This window comes from Fringilla coelebs, assembly GCF_963513975.1.
Source record: "Fringilla coelebs genome assembly, chromosome: 2".
NCBI lineage: Eukaryota > Metazoa > Chordata > Aves > Passeriformes > Fringillidae > Fringilla > Fringilla coelebs.
This window is the reverse complement of record NC_140029.1, coordinates 39,532,088-39,551,529: the sequence shown is the minus strand read 5'-3', so window position 1 is coordinate 39,551,529 and position 19,442 is coordinate 39,532,088. Positions and strand designations below refer to the sequence as shown.

The 19,442-nt window shown below is 56.4% G+C and overlaps 1 protein-coding gene across 1 annotated transcript; it reads right to left on the bottom strand.

Moving 5' to 3' along the window:
- Window positions 1–9,419: 9,419 nt before the first annotated feature.
- ZIC5 (Zic family member 5) lies at window positions 9,420–15,993 on the bottom strand (the record flags this gene model as incomplete). Its single annotated transcript, XM_084226504.1, has 2 exons — window positions 9,420–10,205; window positions 14,703–15,993. The coding sequence occupies 2 exons, from the start codon at window positions 15,991–15,993 to the stop codon at window positions 9,751–9,753; spliced, it is 1,746 nt and encodes a 581-aa protein (XP_084082630.1). The 3' UTR covers window positions 9,420–9,750.
- Window positions 15,994–19,442: the final 3,449 nt, after the last annotated feature.

Below are 19,442 nucleotides of genomic sequence, written 5' to 3'. Positions count from 1 at the left end.
GCGTCGAGGATGGAAATTAAGACGACATGGAAATCACTATCCATCCCCTCAGCCGGTAGGAGCCGACCCAGGCGAGTACCGGCGGGGCCGTTGGTCCCGTTCACCTCGACGGGCTTCCGAGGGGAAGGACCTCTGCAGGTGATCCGCCGAAAAGTGGGCAGCGCCCGAGTACCAAGAGTGGGGGTGTCGTCAGAGCCGAACACGGTACTACTCCTGTACAGGGGTACACACAGCCCGACCCGCCCCCTTTTTCTCTTCCCTCGGGTCGCTGCCTCGGTGCCTACCCGCGACTGGCACGCGTGGGGTGCTTAAGCCCAGGAGCTTGCGGGTGTGCTGCAGCCTCCAACGGGACATCAGCTCCCCCCCTTCCCTCGGGCTGAGCGGGAGTGAAGGAAGTGAAGGGGCGACGGGCAGACACCCAAAACAGCCCCCACTCCCCAAATCCCTGCCTGCCTGCCTGGAGAGCGGCTGTCTGGGAGCGAGCACAGCCCGAGGAGGGAGGGGGCTGCAAAGCCGCACTCCCCCCGGGGCGGCCCGGGATCCCTGGATCCCTGCCCCTTACCGCGCCGGCGGGCCCGACACAGCCTGAGCCGGGGTGCGCAGGGACGCGGCCGCGGCAGCTCTGCGGCGGGAGAAAGGGGCTGGGACCGTCGCCTGGGGGCAGCCGTGGGGTGGCCCACGCGTGCAGCCGCCTGCCCGTGGGGAGCCGGGATGGCAAGGCGCTGTCTGCGGGGAGAAGCGAAGGAGGCCTGGCTGGTTAGGTGGGGGAGTTTTTGCTCTTCTCCTCCCGCCCCCAACACAGTCACGTCCACCCCACACCCGATGCGGCTTTCCCTGCCCGTACCCGTCTCCTTTCCTCCTTTCCTTCCCCGAAGCCCCCCAGACGAAAGCCTTCTTGCTGCCCCCCCAGCGCTGAGCACCGCTGGTTTCCCCTCAACGCGCACACCAGGGCCGCGGGCAGCCGATTCGCACCCCTTTTTCGTGCCCTTCAAGGCACAGAGCCGCTCTCTTTTGTCCTGGCCGCGGATGACCCATTTCCTCCCTTTCCCCCCCCTTCGGCCCCGGCGTCCGTCCCACCCTCCCGTCCCTCCGCCCTCCTCCCCGCCGCACGGCCCGGGAGCCGCACCGCGCCCGGCTGCGCGCAGCGGGGCCGGCGGCCCGAGCAGGGGGGGGACACGGAGACGGGGAACCGGTGCCTCGTCCGCGCCGTGTTTGTTTTCCTTTCCTCCCTGAACGCTAGATTAAGACGTGAAGATTACACTTTTATTGTGGCGGCCGAATAATACCACGAGTCAACACACACAGCAAACAAAAGTGCTTGTAGTACATGGCCAACCCCGCTGGGAACCGGGCTGCGGGCTGCTGCAAAAATCAAGCTCTTCAGTGCTAATTACAAATAAATGATGATGTGCTCACTAAGTAATTGATTTAATGAAGTTCCTATGAAACTATTAAAACCGGGTAGAGGTCAGGCTGGAGACGCCCCAGAGCGCCCATTGTAGGATGTTTAACTCCGCCAATCTCCTCGGAAAGACATCGGGGCTAATAGGTGAAGTCACAGCTGGGTCGGGCTGACTTTTGCAGCACCGGCACTGGCCTCCCCAATTTCGCCTAGCGGCCCGCACCGCAAGTTCGGGGAAGCGAGTCCCACTGGCACACCCCCGGCCCCCTATTCCCACTCTCATCCTCCCCTCCCACATCTCTCTCCGGGGTGCGGCTGCTCGTCTGCTCCCCCCTGAGCGCGGAGCCCCCCGGCGCGGCTCCCCCGGGGTGCCCATCCCCGTCCCGTCGGGGCTGCGTTGGGTACTCACTCGCTCGGCCCGGCCGCCTCGCTTGCACCTCAACCAGGCGCCTCCGCGGCTCTCCCCAGCCTAATTAAAGAGGGGAGAAGTGGAGCTCTGAACTTGTGTCTACCACTACAGGACGGCTGTAATTCCACCCCCCCCTCTGCCCCGAACCCCCCCACCCCCCTCGCATACTCAGACACACACATACTTCTTGAAGAAACTTAAGCTAGGATGCCAGGTAGGGTGCTTGGGAGATTTTGGCAAGGTGCCTGGAAGGGGATGTGTGCCCATTTTTCCTTGAAGGCTTTTCTTGTTTGAAAGGCCATTTGGAGCGCTTTAGACGGGCTTGCCGAGTGAAAGGAGGAGGAGGAGGAGAGGGGGAACATAGAGATTGAAAAAAAAAAAAAAGTAGAAGAAGACGAACAGAATCTGGCTATTGGGTTTCCTAGCCTCACGCTTGGCTTTCCCCTCCTCACTACTCGGGCAGGACAGAACTGAAGTGAACCATTCTCTCCCCCCCCCCCCCCCCCCCCCCGCCCCATCCAATTAAGGGGTCCCCTAACCCGACCTCAGCTCTAAGTGCACTTTGGGGCAGTGGGTCCCCGCTGGCCCCGGGGGGAACGGGGGCACACACCCCCCACACCTGCAAAGGATCCCTCTGCGCCCCCTTGCTTTCAACACCCGGTGCCTTTGGCAGGTTGAAAAGGAGTCGTACAGGAAAGAGGAGCCGCCCCGCAATTTGCACCCCCGCTGTTGGCATTTGCTGAGCGCGGAGACGATGCCCCCCACGGGCAAAGCCCCTCTCGGCCTCCAGCTCTTTCAGGGAGGGAGGAACGAGGCGCCCCATCGGGGTTCGAGGAGCCCCCACGACCGTGGCGGGGGGCGCAGGGATGGGGCCCGGGAAAGGCTTCTCCCCGAAATGCGGGGTGCCTCGGTGCTCCCCGCGGAGGCGAGAGCGGCGGGTCCCTACATACGAGAAGGAATATGCAGGGCGAGGCGTCCCGCCGGATGCCCCCAGGACTGTGTGTCCCCCCTGCTCCGGTGGCTGCCCTCGCCCACCCCGCTGCCTGGTGCGCACCGGGGGCTGCCCTACACTGAGGGTCGGCCTCACTGACGGGCCGGCAAAGGGCAGAGCCAGCAGCTGCCTGCGTGCGGCCGGGGCACACCCGGACAGGGGCACAGGCACACGCCACGGCTCCCCACGCAGCCACGCGTGGGCTCCCGCACGGGGCTGCCGCAGGACCCGAGGCAGTTCCTCCTGTTCCCTTGCAGGATTTTGGGGAGGGCTGTTTGACGCGTGGGTTTTGTTGGGGTTTTTTTTTTTTTCCTTTCTTTCTTTTTCTCGTGGAAAACGATTAATTTGAAACAAATTAAGCTCGCCCGTCTCTTGTTTGCCAAACAGGCTGTTGGCAATGTGCAAACAGGCTTTCACCCCGGCGCCGTGCCCCCGCTCCGCTCCCTGCTGCCCTGCTCCAGCCTTGGCCGAGCACCCTCCTCCTCCTCCTGTCGCTGCCCCACCGCTCCACCCCCCACACCCCCCCAACCCTACAACACCGCTTGATTACTATCTCCCTGTTGCCCTTAATGCACGATCCGGGTTTCTCTTCAGCCTCAAAATAAGAAGTGACACATGCACCACTAAACCAACTTGTGGGGAAAGCCCGCGGTTGAGAGGGGCTATTGATGGGAGCGCTGCAAAGAGACAAAGCTGGGGGCTAGTGGAATCAGATGCAGCCCTTAATTAACACCATCTTAAATAGTCCAACAGGCACTGAAGACAAAGTTGAAGAAAGACTTTAAGGCTGAGTGCCCCTCGACAAGTTCTTTTTTTTTCCTCGTGTCATTCAATATTTAATGCACTGTGCTTGTAATGCTACTACTGGTGCTCCTTTCTCAGCAAGTACATTATTTTTTCACGGTGCCCATGGCCAGGGAAAACCCTTTAGGCAAAGAAAATCAAAATGTTTGTTGTTTTGGATGACTTATAACTCTTGTTTAACACAAGCACTTTCAAGAAAGTATAACAGGCGCAGCCTCTAAAGCAAACAACGAAATCCTTGTGACAGAGCCGGACACAAAAAGCACATTGTGTTATGGACTATCCCTTTTCTCTCCTGCTAGATGGGTGCCTGTCTGAGGCTGAACACCACGATGCCATTTTACTTTTGAACTATTGTTTTTGAGTTATGCCATGTGGTCAAAAGGAGAAGAAGGGAGGTTGTTTCCAAGCTCATAAGACAAACGAGTTGCCTTTCATTGAACTACCCCAGAGCTCCTTTAAAACGAGGTTTAAATGTCACCTCCATGTTTTTAATGGACACAGGGCTTCAGGGGCGACCCTTCAAAGCGCCTTCGTAATAAACGACCCTTATTAAATATGTCTCTGCCTGGGAAAATCACTTGGCAGAAGAGAAAAATAAGGGGGAGCGAGGGTGGGGGGAGGAGAGACACGGTGCTGCCGGAGGAGCTCCGCCGCCCCCCTGCTCCCTCCGGGGCAGGGACGGAGCGGAGGACGGTCCCGCTCCGGGTCCCTGCCGCCGGGCGGGGCGGGCCGGGGGGGCGGGGGCCGGGGGGTGTTGCCACACGGATACACTCACCTCCCCCCCTCGTCCCAAACCCCCTTTTCTCCCTCCGCCCCCCTTCACCCCCCAAAATAAGAGGCTGAATGAAAGGTTGGGGTGTTTTCCTCCTGACTTCTTTTTGTCCTTAGAAGAGCGGCGTCTGCGAGTCTGAGCTGCGAAGTTACTGATTTGCAGGCTGCATGTTAAGGCAGCCCATGTAAGTAATTTCTGCGGGCATCCCGGCAAAGGAGAACAAATCGTTGACAAAGGAGAGCCCTTTCAATTCAGCAGCGTCGTTAGGGAAACCAAAAAGTATTCTTCCTATAATAAGTTCCACTTCAAAGGATTTCTCATTCAACGGTGACTGCTTCGCACTTTTATTAAGTCCGGGCTTTTTCACTTGGCGGAATCATCTGTTTGGTTATTTTTCATCGTGTTTATTTTTCACCATTCACACAGTACTTGTATTAAATAAACAAAGAACAATCGCTCTGCAAATAAAAGTACTTAGGTGGAAAAAAAAAAGAGGGAGGCAGTAGACGAGAAGAGCTGGAGATGGAGCTTCTTCCTCACTTATTTGTTTATCTACTGAAGTTGGGGGGGGGGGTCCTAAAAAAAAGGGGAGGGGGAGGGTCGTTGGGAGAGAGGCCAAAAAATATGAGACGTTCTGATGAAGTGAAAATTGACTGCGCTAACACGGCATGAAACTAAAGGTCAATGCAACTGTATCTTAATAGAGTGTCTCGAATCGAGGTGGACTATTTTAAATGCAGCTTGCTTTTGCTGCGCTCATTGCCATAGCAATCCTAACGCTCCATGTTGATGTACCATAAAAGCAGTAGTTTGAATTTCAAAGAACCTGCCTTTGAACTTCTCCCTGCCTGATTAGGCACTTGCGTGGTGTGTGTGTGAATGCGGGAGCGTGGTTGTGTGTGCTGAGGGTACGCGGGATGCGGGGGGAGCGGTGGCAGCGCCCCGCCGGCGTTTGGGTGCCCGAGACAGGGGGGAGCGTGTGTGTCGGCGTGCGAGTGTGAGTGTGTGTCCCAGCACACTCCCCGATCCGTCCTGCTCTGCTCTACCTGGAAATATTTTTCCGGGGTGATGGCGGGGGAAGGGGAGGGAGGGAGCGGGGCGGGGGGGGAAGTGTGTGACGGTCCATCCTTGCCAGCGCTTCACAACTCCCTGGCGACATCTCTAGAAGCACGAAACACGCGGAGAAAACCCCTGAAAATCCTCGGTTCTCCCCGCAACCCGTGCTTTGAAAAACAAAGCAGCAGCCTATCCCGGCTGCCCTGCGTCCCACACCCTGCCCGTGGCGGGTGCGTTGTGGGGCGCAGCCCCGCGGCTCTCCGCCGAGAACTCCCCGCTTATCCATATCCACAGCCCCCCTCCCCGCAATGCCATTTCCCACACTCCCGAAATTTCTTAGTCCCTTCAAACTTCGCTACAGCCGCTCTCGCCTTTAAAGGGCCGAGCGCCAGCAATAGTGTGTGGCGAGATGTCTCCCAGCCGCGACTACAAAGGTAGATGATTTAAACAGTGTTTGCTAGGACCACGTTTCGCCTAGGAAAAGATGAAGTCTTTGATGATGGCCAACTCGGTGTCAATAAGTGGCTTTCTTTGAGCCATATTCAGATGGGAACGTCTTGCTTGCCAATTGCCATAGAAATCCTAACACACCATGAAGATTGTCCAAGCGCCAAGCCTTCCGTTCTGGGCTAAATTACTTTGAAGTGGGGCAGGACGTGCACTGGTCAATGTTAACTCTATAGGGCGGGCAGGGAACACTAGGAGAGGGAGGTTGGAGGGGGGGGAAGCAGAAAATAAGAAGGGGAAACTTGTTTTAGACACTCTATACAAGGTTCTGCTCATTGTCAGATATCTTTTATCTTTTATATTTCCCATGAATGATTCATGTCTCGGTGGCTTTGTGTCGCCCTCCTTTTCACAAGAAACTTCATTAGGGAGCTATAAGTTTTCCCATTGATTGGAGCCCTCATTTATGAATGTTTTTCTGCTTCGTATGTTGGTTATTGTCATTCTGCTTGAAACAACTCTTTGCAACCTGTTTCACCTTTACCACATTTAACAAAACTGACTTAAAAAACACTCTAACCTTTTGGTGAAACTGTTCTTGACATTTTGACCAGTCATTTTCGAGCACTGGTAAATTACGGGGCGGGGGCACAATCACTCTGGGCTAGTTTTATTTAATTTATCTTATTTAAAAAGAAAATGAAAAGAGGAAATAATCCTGGAGGATGCCGACACACCATTCTGTCCGGATTTTTTTCACGGGTTTTACTCAGTTTTCCTCTCTCGAAACGAGAAACCTGTCCTCACTCAGCTTCTGAAAACTTCGGGGTTTTTCTTCTCCTTCATTCCAGTGATTTCCTGGCGTTATTTCTTGTCTGACCTCACTCTGTGTTTCGGAATCATCTTCTGGCATACGGTTTCGCTTATATGGCTACTACCGAAGAGTAGTGCTTTTTAACTCATTAGTATCCTCAAGAGAATACTGACAGGAAAATCTCCCTTTTTTGTTGTTGTGTTGTTCTTGTTATTTTGTTTTTTTCCCCAACAAAAAGAAACACGTTAGTTTATTAGATTTTATATTCCGATTAGCTGTCCTTGAGACAGATGAAGAATGTCATGTGTATAAATGTCTGACCTGTGTCGTGTCTCTGTCTGTCCCTCCCTCTCTTCCCTCTGCGCACGGGATGCCAGCAGCAGAGCACTCAGCTGCTCCATCAGGACCAGGCACCCCAAAATCCTCTGCCCGCCCCCCGCCCTTAGCCGGGCTCACGGGCAAACAGCCCCAGGAGCGAGGCTGGCAGCCTCGGGGGAGCAGGGCTGGCTCTGCCCGGAGCATCCCTCCTCTGCCCGGCTGCAGACCCAGAGGCAAACCCGGAGGAGAACCCTATTTACTCGAACCTTTCTCTGGGCAAAGCCGGAGTACCTCAGCCGCCCCCAACACCTCACGGTGCTGCTCCTGCCGAGCTGGGAGGCTATGGCTGGATCTGAATCTACCTGCTGACCCTCGGGGAGAAAAGGGGGTGTTTCGGTCTGTCTCTGCCCCTTGTCTGTTAGTAAGGCACATGCAATACATAAGAATAATATTTTTATTCATTTGCATGAATTTTTTGTTGTTTTTTTATGGGGTTTACAGAGATGAAAAGCTTTAAATTAGCATTTATTATTATTATTTAGGAGGTATCATGTGTCATAAAACTGTTGGGCAAGTGTGTGACCCTACGTGTAGCAAATACATAAAAATAGTGATATATCCCCCCGAGCCATAGTTTATAAACCCTGCCATGTCGTAATGTATAGTGCAATCTGTTATTGAAAAAAATGCATAAATTAAAAAGTCCTTTTATAAATCAGCACCAATATATCTCTAATAAGATTACATTACATAAATTATTTTTTAAAAAGTTCATACCTCACTTTATTATTTTCTATTTATTCAAATGGGCTTTGAAAAACGAATAAAAAGCAAATTGAATGAGCTTTAAAAAATTATTTTCTATTCAAGTTTTCTGTTTGTTTTCAAAGTAACGTCTGCTTCTTTAGATCCAACACAACAATATGAAGACAACGTTTAAAGGCTTCCAGAGTGACAGCACCATGCACTGTACTAGTAATATAATATCTCTATGAACTATACATAAATTTATATATTATCAGCACCAACACACCGCACGGAGGACATGCAGGAAGAGTCTGTTTCACATTACATCGTTCATTCAAGTAAGCTGAAAAATATAATGATTTCTTTTTTGTACAAACCACATCATCATAAACAACGATCTATCACCAAAATTAATAAGATAATTCTTTGGTGTGCTCTGTACTGTTACAGGGGACTCAAAAAAAAAAAGGAAAAAAAAGGGTGATGTCAGAAAATAAATTAATTTGACTGTACAAAATAATCGCGTTCACATACACGTTATTAACAATGACAAGACGACATCCACCATTCACGGCACACAAAACACATTTCCACAAGCCCTGGGGGAGGGGAGGGAGGCTGCCGCTTCTTCTCTCAGGGTCTCTGAGGAGGAATTAGTGCTCTTTACTTCATTTGCGCCCCGCTCCTGACTCCAGGGCTCTGGGCTGGGGTGTCCCCCGTGCCCCGCAGCCCCCGGCTGCAGGGCTGCGTTCTTGGCAGGTTTGGGGAGGTTGGCACCCCGAGCCCAGCCTGTGTCCCCATCCCTGGCTTCCTTCCCAGCAGCTCTGGTCCCCACCTCTCAGGTGACTCTGCCGGGCCAGTTCAGGGGGATGGTGAAAAGCACGGAGGCATCAGCTCGGTTGGAGAGATGAAATAATATACATTAAAAAAATAATAAAAAGATAATCCCTCAGTGCCTGCCCCCTACTCCGGGACTCGTCAGGCCCGGGGGACTGCTCCCCCTCCCAGCCCCCCAGAGGGCTGGAGGGAGCATGAGGCAAAGTCTTCGTCTGCAAGACGAACTTAGAAAAAAAAAAATCAGAGTAATAATAACACCAACCCCAAGAAAAGCAAAATTCACTGAGTTTTCGTGTGGGTTTTTTAGGGAAAAAAAAATCAAAAATGTATCACAGTATCACAGTTGTCAAATAGCAGCGTGTTTCTTTTATTCTCTGGCTACCTTCTAGGAGCCATACAAGTACAAACCGTGGAGGAGTGAAAAAGGAGTCCTGCATCTTTTGTCTTTCCTTTCGTAAATCGTTTGCACAATGTTACGGCTAAGGGTGAAAGAAAGGCTGGAGTGAAAATGCAGGGTGCAGGTGGGACCCCCCGACTCGGGAGAGAAACCGTCAATTACAAAGGAGCTGAACTGCAAGAGGGGTGGGGAAATGCTTTTATTTAATTTAATTTTATTTTAAGGGGTGCCCAACCTGTCCCTGACTAGCCAGAACTTGAGCAGGTGCTGCTTTACAGTCAAGAGGCTGCTGCTGACCTGGGGCTTTACCCAGGCCAGAGAGCAGGCGCTGGGGTGGCAGCTAAGGTACTTAAGAGCCATTCCAGAGATCGGCTGGGTTCTGCCTGTTTGCAGCCTTCGCCAGCTTAATCTTGTTAGGAGCAATGGGCATGGGCAGAGTGGAAGATGGGCATCTCCATTGACACCGTCCCCCTGCAAAATTGTGCGGCTCGGGTGACTGGGGCGGCCCAGCCTGGCGTTATTAATGCTTTTATTTACCAAAAAAAAAAAAAAAAAAAAAAAAAAGGTCCGAGTCTCTTTAATTAAATTAGTTACCATACAAACACCATAGGGTTTCATACATGGAATAAATAGCGCGAGTCAAACCTGATGGCACTTCCACGGCAGCCCCCCGGGCCAGGTGGCTGCCTCTGCGGCCCGGGCCGGTGCGGTGGGGCCGGGGCCACCGGCAGCTTGGCACGGCTCGGCACGGCCCTAGGGAGCAGTTCTGCCTCCCGAGGTCCTGTGGGGCTCATCCTCCTCGGATGCCGGGGAGGTGTCGCGGCTGGAGGGGGTGCGGGGCCGGCGGGGAGCGCCCCCGGCCTGGCAGACGTACCACTCGCTGAGGTTGGTGACCGGCGGGGAGAGCGCGGCTCGGCGGCCGCGGGGCGGCTCGGCGGCCGGGTCTGGCTCGGGGGGCAGCGGGCCGTCGGGGGGCCCCGCCGCCGAATAGCCCTGGGAGCCCGGCGGCGGGGAGGGCGGCGGGGACTTGCAGTGGATCTTCATGTGCTTCCGCAGGGAGCTGGGGTGGGTGTAGGACTTGTCGCAGCCGCGGATCTTGCAGTAGTAGGGCTTGTCCGAGGTGTGGACGTGGGAATGCTTCTTGCGGTCGCTGCTGTTGGCGAACTTCCTCTCGCAGCCGTCGAACTCGCACTTGAAGGGCTTCTCCCCTGCGGGGACACAGGGGACACACGGCACCGTTACCGGCCCTGCCCGCAGCCCGCCCGCCGCACCGCAGCCCCTCGGCAGCGCGGCCTGCGGGGCGAGCGGCAAGGGTAAACATTCCCCTTCCTTCCTTTTTCTCCCCTTTCCCCTTTTTCCTCCCCCTTCGCGACAGTCGTGACACGCCCGAGGTTTCCGACTTTTTCCCCGTGTTTTGCTGCCTGCCACACGTCGCTGGCAGCCCTCGGGCCCCGAGTCCCGGGCTGGCGGCGGCAGGGCCCCCCCGGCCTTGTTTGCCCTCTGCGGCGCTCCCCTCGCACACGAGAAACCTTCATTACCGCTCTAATGACCGAGCCCAAACAAAACCTCTCAATGCCTTTGCCTGCGAGGGCTGGCGTTTGCCGGCAGCCTGGCTCGCCTGGCACATCTCCTGCGTAATCCTTTCCCAATGGGCACTGCGCTGGAGGAATAATTAGTTTGGGGAAAATAAAAGTAACACCTGTTTAAGCATCCCGACACAATGGAGGGAGCACCCCGCAGCCCGGACTGGGAACCTGCAAGTTAGGGGGACCAACCCAGACATCGGAGATGAGGGCATGGTAGCTGCTTACCCTGGGCAAATTTGGGTCTAAACGTGTGCGGATGATGTACTTTGAAGAGTTTTTACACATTGCTTAACAGTTAAAGGGTCTGTGAAAATCAGCCCGAGGCTGTTAGCCTGGCGTAGATTTCTCACACACGCTCGTCTCCTGTAGCATACCCTGGAACACATATGTTCTGCTATTTATAGCCATGTCCTTCCCCATAGTTCTCGACCAGACCCTTCCTCACAGATCCCGAATAGGGCTGGGTAAATGCCTCTTGCTGAGACACCAGAGGAAAAAGAAAAAAGTGCCAGATCCCTGTACCGAAGCTTGTTACAGCCAGTTTTTCTTACTCTGCCATGCTACACGGGAGTCCAGCACAGACAGACCTGCACTGCTAATCTTTGTCATTATTATCGCGGCTCTTGAGTCGCTTTAGACATGGCTGATGTGTATTTTCAGATGTGATTTGCTCTGAGGGCTCAGAAATAACAACCCAGCAGCTCTCTCCGTGGACATTTTCTCCTTACTAGCAAGCGATTTTTACTGCTCCACCCCTTTGTAAGATCGTGTTGCATTTATTAGTTATTAAAATAATAATGGAAATAAGAAAACTATTTTTATTTTTAGAAGCAATTTCTTGGCTGTTACTATAGAAGCATACACCTCCACAGCCTATTTATGCATCAATTTGTTCAATTAAAATCGGCTCACCTACCACCAATGTGGTAGCCCTAGAAAGTGGAAAGTTTATCTTAAAAAAAAAAAAAGGGAGAAAAAAAATTAAAATTGTGCCTCGTGGGCTTTAAGTGCCTGAAAACCTCTGCATATCCCCGAGACAAGCTTCTGGTCACTTTGTTTGTTCATTAATTACTATTAATTTTTCTGGGAAAACAAAGAAAAATCTCCTGGAGGTTTTGGGCAGTTTCTAACTGTGTTACCCTAAGGATGAAGGCTCACACATCCTGCTGCTGGCCGTGACCAGCAAAGCCTGAAGTGCAGCCCCTAAGAAATGCTCCAACCAGCTGGACCAAACCGTGTCCACTCCCTCAGGGTTTTGGGGAAGTGCCTTTCCATTTGGGTTCACGCGTGGGCACCCTCCCCATACTCCGGATCGCCACGACCAAATTCCCCATAAGTCCAGGACTGGCGAAGGTCCCGGTGTGTCCCCGTTGTGCTGACGAGGGCATCACGTCAGAGTTTAACCATTTGTAGGTGGTTTCAACCCAAGGAAAGGGGCGAGATGCCGGGTGCCATCCCCTGACTCCTCCTGGCAGTAGCAGTGCGGGTGGAGGGGAGAGGCACAGATGGGGCTTGGGATCACTTTTTTGGGGGGGTCTAGGAATTGCTGGAAGGAAGCCTGACAATCCTGAGCATCGTCCTTGGCGAGGGGACAGCAAAATTGCAGAAGGGGCTAGAAGAACCCTAGAATGTACCGGGTTTGGAAACAGTGATTTGTCCCCAAAACAGGGCAGTAGCTGCAGAGCTTGCTATGCAGCCCCCCGGCGGATGCTTCTGAGGAAAAAGAAAAAAAAAAAAAAAAAAAAAAAGAGGAAAAGGTCCCAAACAACAAACGCTTCCCGAATTACTGAAATACTCTTCTTCCTCAAGAATTACCAGAAACATGCAAAATCGCCTAATGATACGATTATGGTGTAATTATTCCCCACTCCACCCGAATAGTTTAACAATATGGTGTTATTATTAGTTACCCCCCGATATACGAACAGTTTGTAAATCTCTCCTGCTCCCAGGCTGCACATGACTAAGTTTAAGCTGAAGTGGCAAAATGACAGTAATTAATCTGATAGGAATGGGCAGAAAGTTTAGGATCCCTCGTCCACTCGAAAGCATGGGGAGACATCCGTCGCCTTTGCCCTCCCATGGGCAGAGCTGTCATTCGAGGTGGGCTATTGCCCCCCACCCCGAGGGCGGCTTTGGTGCAACGACCCCTTCTGCGTGGATAGACCTTTTCTTTGTGGGCTCACGCACAGACATCTTCCCGGGGACTACGGGTAGCCCCAAGCTGAAAACCTCTCCAAATTTTCATTGCAAGAAGCCACGTCCCACGCATTGCCTCGGGGCAATGCTCGACCTTATCTAAGAGCTGCGAACTGTGACTGATACGCATTCGGGTTTTGGTGGGGGACTCTTTATCCCGGCTGAACCTCTCTGCCTCCACGCAAGCCTCTCCCGGACTTCTTCCCACCTCCCTCCCGCCTGCCCTTGGAGCTGAGGTGGGTATGGAGTTGAGGAGCCCAGAAAAGTCCGCGGTGAACTTTAGTTTTTCGAATAGATTACAAAGCCGCGGGCCTCCAGCTAACTCATTCCACGGTGTCGTTAACACAACAACAACAAAAAGTGTCAGACCTTACCCCCTCCTCTCCCCCAGAGAAGTCTCCCCCCCACACACCATCCCCGGCTCGGGGTGTAGAGCGCTAGGCACTCTCAGGGCTCCGCTGCTACATATGGGCTCGTGCCTGACATATTCTGGAGATAAAAATCTATAATCCTTTCAGCCATGGGCCATTTGGTTTTACATCGGAACAACACGTTGTACGGTCGCCGCTTTTCTCTTCCCGAGCAGCAAACAATAAATCAAGAAAGCAATTACGGCAACTCCACTTCCTTAAGTATCCTCCAAGGAATAATATTTGTCTGCCACTATAAATCCCGGCTTCGTTCGTTTTCGGCAGTGTTTTGCACCCAGATGGAAACGCGTATTTCGGGAGTGGCAAGGAATGAGGAGAAAGTGGGGGAAAAACCCAAACCAAACAAAAAAACCCCACCAAAACCAAACCCAGATAAATAAAACCCTTAAACGCTCAAAGACACCCCAAGCCCTTCCAGGGGTCCCCGCCTGTCCCCGAGACATTCTCCGGGGGTGCCGCTCCCTCCTCCCGTACCCCGCCGAGCAGTCGGGGCGACTTTGAAGTTTGCTTCTCGGATCCACAAAGGGAGGGAAGCGTCCTCCGGTGAGAGCATTCCCCCGCCTCGCTCCCTCCTTCCCGACTCCGCGGGTACTGCCGCAGGCGGGAGCAGCCCAGGCAGCACCAGAAGCCTCGGCACCGGCGTCAGTCCGGTAGCCCAGCGGCACGGGCAGCCCCGGCAGTGCCCTCAGCATCCCCCGTAGTTCCGCAATATCGGTAGCCCAGGCCGGGGGGTACACCCGGCAGCATCGTTGGTCCCGGTAGGAGGGACAGTCCCGGAACGGGGTTACCCCAGGAGCGCTGGTCACAGGGGCAGTCCGGTAGTCCCGGTAGTACCGGCAGACCCGAGCACCGCCACCGCCGCCCGCAGCGCAGGGGAACTGCGCCCCCAAGAGCCCCCGAGGCCCCATCTCCGTCGGGCCAAGCGTCACCCGCCCGGCTCCGTCCCCGCCGACAGAAGCGGCAGGAAGAACCGCCGTCCTTCGGCGTGGCGGGGGGAAGTGGCAAAGCGCAGCGCTTCCCAGACGCGGGGTGAGCCCCCCGGGGTGCCCCGGACAAGGGCGGCGGGAGCAGGGAAGGGCGAGCGCTCATCCTCTCCTCGCTCTTCCGCAGGGGCTGCTGCTCATCTTCCCCCGGCTCTGCGTTATTTATTAATCGGTGTATTTATCCGGTGCTGCCGGGATGCGGGGAGGTGGGTAGCGGAGGGGGTGGGGGTGGGGAGGGAGCTGCCCAAGGTGAAGGGGGGGGCTGAAGGGGGGGGACGCGACACGTGTGTGCAGGGCAGAGGGGCCGGGTGCGTGTACGTAGCTGTGTGTGCGTGGCCCGTGTGCTGCCGAATTACTTATTCATGAAAAAGTCACATGTTCGGCGGTGCGTAGGAGAGGAGGAAAAGAGGAGGAAAGGGGAGAAAAAAAAAAAAAAAAAAGGAAGGCAACCCTTGCGGGAGAGGGGGCGGGGGGGGGGGGTGGTGGTGGTGTGAAGAACAACCCACCTGTATGAGTCCGCTTGTGGATCTTGAGGTTTTCGGAGCGAGCGAAGACCTTCCCGCAGCCGGGGAAGGGGCAAGGGAAGGGTTTCTCTCCCGTGTGTACTCGGATGTGGTTGATAAGTTTGTATTTCGCTTTGAAGGGCTTGCCTTCACGGGGACACTCCTCCCAGTAGCACACGTGGCTGCTCTGCTCGGGCCCACCGACGTGCTCCACGGTGACATGGCTCACCAGCTCCTGCATCGTGCTGAAAGTTTTGGAGCAAGGCGTCCTACCGCCCGGTGGCGGCGGCGGAGGTGGAGGAGGCGGCTCCCGGTCGATCCACTTGCAGATCAACTCTTGCTTGATGGGCTGTCGCATGTATCGCAGAAAGGCCCCGGCCGCTGCCGCCGCCGCCGCGGCCCCGACGTGGGCATGGTGGTGGTGGTGGTGATGGTGGTGGTGGTGGGGATGGGGGTGGTGCGGGTGCCCGTGGCCGGCCGCCGCCAGGTTGAGGTTGACGGAGCCATAGCCTTGCAACGCAGAGGAGGAGGAGGAGGAGGCGGCGGCGGCCCCGTAGTGCGCCTCGGCGCGCCCGTAGAGCTCCCCGGCGGCGGCCGCCAGCCCCAGACGCATCTGCCCGTTGATCGGCGGGTGGCGGCCGGCGGGCGCGCCCTGCTCGCCGGGCGGCGGCGGAGGGAAGGCGGCGTGCGCCCCGTCGGTCGCGCCGTAGGTGCCGGCGGCCGAGATGAAGACGCCGTGCGGTGGCGGGTGCGGAAGGTGGGGGGAGCCGGCGGGCGGGTGCTGCTCGCCCAGAGCCCCGTGCACGGCTGCGGCGGCGGGCAGCTCCCGCCGCAGGAGAAAGTCCCGGCCCGCCGCCTCCCCCGACGGGTATCCCGGGAGGGCGGCGGCGGGCGGCGCGTAGGCGGCGGCGGTGGTGGCGGCGGCGGCGGTGGCGGCGGCGGCGGCGGTGGTGGCGGCGGGCGCGGCGAAGGCGGCGGCGGTGAGCGCCTCGGGCGTGAGCTTGAGGGCGGCGGGCTGCGCCATGTGCTCGGGTCCGAGCGGCGTGAGGGCGCCGCCGGGGTCGCCGCCCGCGTCCCCGGGGTGGAGGTGGGCCGCGTGGTGGGGGTGGACGTGGTGGTTCCCCAGCCCCGGGAAGCCTGTCATGTTCTGGTGAGGATGGGGCTGAGACGCTGCCAAATCCGCTAATCTCAGTGTCGGGTTCCTCTTGCTCAAAGGGGGCTCCATAACGACACAGCCAAGCCCATCTACGCTCGCTGTTGTTATTTTTTTCCCTTTACCCGCCTTCAAAAACATGTATATATTAAGCGGCTCTTTAACTTCTTTTGTCTGCGCTCCGAGCCCCGCGCATCCCTGGCCCCGCTCTGCCCGCCCGCGATTGGCAGAGCCCTCACCACACTTCGGCGGCGCGCTGGGGAATACGGCTCGGACACCGCGCCGGAGGGATTGGACGGATGGCGATGATTGGCAGCGGCCGGGGCCGCGCGATTGGCTCCCTTTCAGGCCGCCGGCGCAGCGGGGATCCGCCCCCGCCGCCCCCCCGGGCCCCCCCGCGCCGCCCCCCGAAGTTGCACTTGCAAAACTTCGCGCGGGGCCCGACGGGGCGCACCCGGCGCCTCCCCCGCCGCCCCCCGCCGGCAGCACCGGGCAGCACCGGGCAGCAGCTGCCTCTGCTCCCCAGGCACCGGACGGGGCGCCCTGCTCAGGTGCTCCGCCGTGTTTACGTTTGCGGGCCCGTGGGGTTTGTCTCCTCGCCTGGCGGCGGCCCACGCGCGCTGCTGCTCTGTGCTCAGTTTCCTTATCTTTTTTTTTTTTTTGGAGGACCACGTTCATTCATGGATGAGGCGGGAAAGCACTCCCTCCTGCAACAATGTGCACAACCCCACGCCCACGCGAGGCCGAGCCTGTGTGTACTCATGCCCGAGGTACCGCTAGGAGAAGGCGGCCAAAGTTTCCCTGAAAAGAAGACGGCGGGGGTTGGGATTCCTTTTCTTTAGAAAATAAACGAGTAAGCGGGGAGGGAAGGAGGAGGGGGGCAAGTGGCACATGTTAGAGCCAAGTTTTGGGAGCCTGCGCTCCCTGCCGCTTTGGGGCTTCCTCCTCCCGCGGCGGCTTCCCGGGGCATCCCGTGGGGAGAGCCACCCCACGCCCCTCGGCGGTCCGCCAGCCGTAGTCCGGGCAGCTGCATCCCCTTCAGCCCTAATTCAGGAGCGGCGAAATAGAGATGAAACCCCTGCAGTGCTACTGGCCCCGAGCATAAATGCTCCTCGACTCCTTCGGATGTCGGAACCGTAGGTTGGGAAACGGGGGAGTCTCCGGCTGGTGTGTGTCGGCCCTGAGCTGCTGCCCCAGACGAAAAGGCAGGAAAAGTGGGAGCTCTCCTGAAAGGGGGCAGAGGTAGAGGACGGGCGGGGACAGCGATGGGACCGCCCCTGGGGTGCGGGGTGTGCTGGTCCTCGAAAGCGAAGCTCTTTGTGGAGCGCCGAAACTGGCCCTTCGGTACAAAGGATGCTGCCCTTTGAGGGGGTTGACTAGGCAAGGCCGGGATTTCCCTGCGAGCAAAAAGGGGAAAGGAGCATTGTCCTGACTTTTCTTTGGGAGGAGAAGTAGCTTTTACTGATATGTCATCTGCTTTCTTTAGGCTGTTGGTGCCCCCGGGAATGCCTTGAGCTCCCTGGAAAGTGCAGGCAAGCTGGCTGCCCTCCCCTGCCTGCGGGGCAGCCAGGGACTCTTCTCCGCCTCTCCAGGAGAGGAAACGGGGTGGGGGACGCCAGCAGACCCACACGCACCTCCGGCTCTCCCCGGCCACCTAATCCCTTGACGAAACTACATCTGTGCGTCTTGGCCGCTTCCCTGTGCCAAGCCACGTTCAAAGGAAGCCCCGTGCTGGTCCGGCATTTCCTGGGCCAGGCTCCAGGCTCCCCCTCCTCTGCCTCTCCCGCCGCTACTCGCGGGGGGAAAACTCGCAGGATTTGGCCCACGGCTGCCAAAAGCGGGGTGAGAGGCTCTAGGGGGAGCTCAAGGGGGAGAGAGACCCGCCGGTTCCCTCCCTTCTCCCCCCCCACCGGAGACAAGCCAATGCTCCCGGCTCGTGTGGCCGCCGTGGGGGTTTCAGCGATGTTGCAAGGCAAGGAATGGGAAGAAATGATCCCCGGGTTTTAAAGGCGGCTGCTCGATGGTTTTATTGCACAGTAAAAACTTCACGCAAAGTAGCCATAGGTCTGTACGGGTATTTATGTACATGCATTTTATACACGTCCATCCAAATAGTGCCCTCCCTCCTCCCCAGATTCTGGGTGCCTTGCTGGAGCAAGGTCCAGAGATGGAATGGTTTGGTGGGAGATGCTGTGGAGGTGAACAACAAGTATCACAGCTCCGCGGAACCTTCTGCACGCCTCCTTGTCCCTCTCCTGTTAAACGCAGGTGATGTGTATCTGTCATCGATTTAATATGTCTTAATTCAAATATATACCCCGATCAATTTCTTTTTATGAGAGGCTATAAAAAAATGGAATTATTTTATAGCTGGCTAATAGGCAGCTGACCTGTGACTGTGGGGAGGGAGGGGTTGATGGAGACTCACGTGGAAATTCGCTCATTTTTAGGACTGGCTGCAAGCGGCGGGCAGAGAAGGTGGCTGCCCGCGTAGGGACAGTTTTGGAAGCTGCCAGCTCCAAAAGAGCCATGAAGAATTTAAAGCCCATTAACTCACCGACACCAGCTCAGGTCCAGGCTGCCGCTGCCCCCGGGCTGCAGCAGAGGGGAGGCGTGCTGTGTTGCCCCCACAGCCCCCCCACAACCCGACAGCACCCGTCGGGGGTCGGAACGCGCCCTGCTCCCGCGGCGGAGCCGGCTGCAGAGCCCTCCCGCAGTGCTCCGCTCGCCGGCAAACCTGCCAAGGGACATCGGGGGAGGTTCAGAGGCGGGGTGAAAGCCTGGAAGCCTTCAAATTTATTTCGTAAACCTTCCTCTATAAACCGAGCTCGGGCTATCGGCTTTAGGAGGTGTTTAACCGTAAAACGCTGCGCTGTGAGCTGCATTATGTAAATGTATGCTAATGATCATGAACACCATTTACAAACAATCGTCTTTAATGCACGTCTTATTGATAGTTAGGGAGCGGGGAGCAATATTTTATAAGGTGTAAAACATTCTTCTGGGGAACCATTAGAAAGGGAGCGCGATTGCCGCTTTCCTCGGGAAGAGCTGCAGGACTCCCCAAATATGCTGGAAAAGCCCACCCTCCTCCCGACCTGTCGCGGGTGGCTTTCCACGCTCGTGGGGCTGCTCTGCGGCGCAGGGAAGCCTGTGGCGCGGTGCCCTCCCCGAACACGCGCCATCGGAGGTGGAGTCCGCCCGCAGCAGGAGGGAGCGCCCCGAGTCACAGCCCCGTGGAGACCCCACGGGCAGGACGGACCCACGGTACCCTGCTCACTGTCCCGTCAGGGGGATAGCACGGAGGCGCCGGGACCCCGGCCGAGAGCGGGAGGCTGCCCAGAGGCACGAGAGGGAAAGAGAGTAGCGATACGGCAGGGAGACTCCCCACCCCTTCTTTATGGAGGGGCTCAGCGGATGCATAACTTACACTCTTCAAAATTAAACTTCTCCTGTGCCAAATGTCGTCTCTCCGTGCGTCCAGGCGGGAATCTGAGGCTGACACGAGGATCCGGGGCTAGGGGCTGTCGGAACCCGCCGCACCTTCGGGACAGGAATTTACGAACATAAGTTTCGGAGCTGTCACGTTC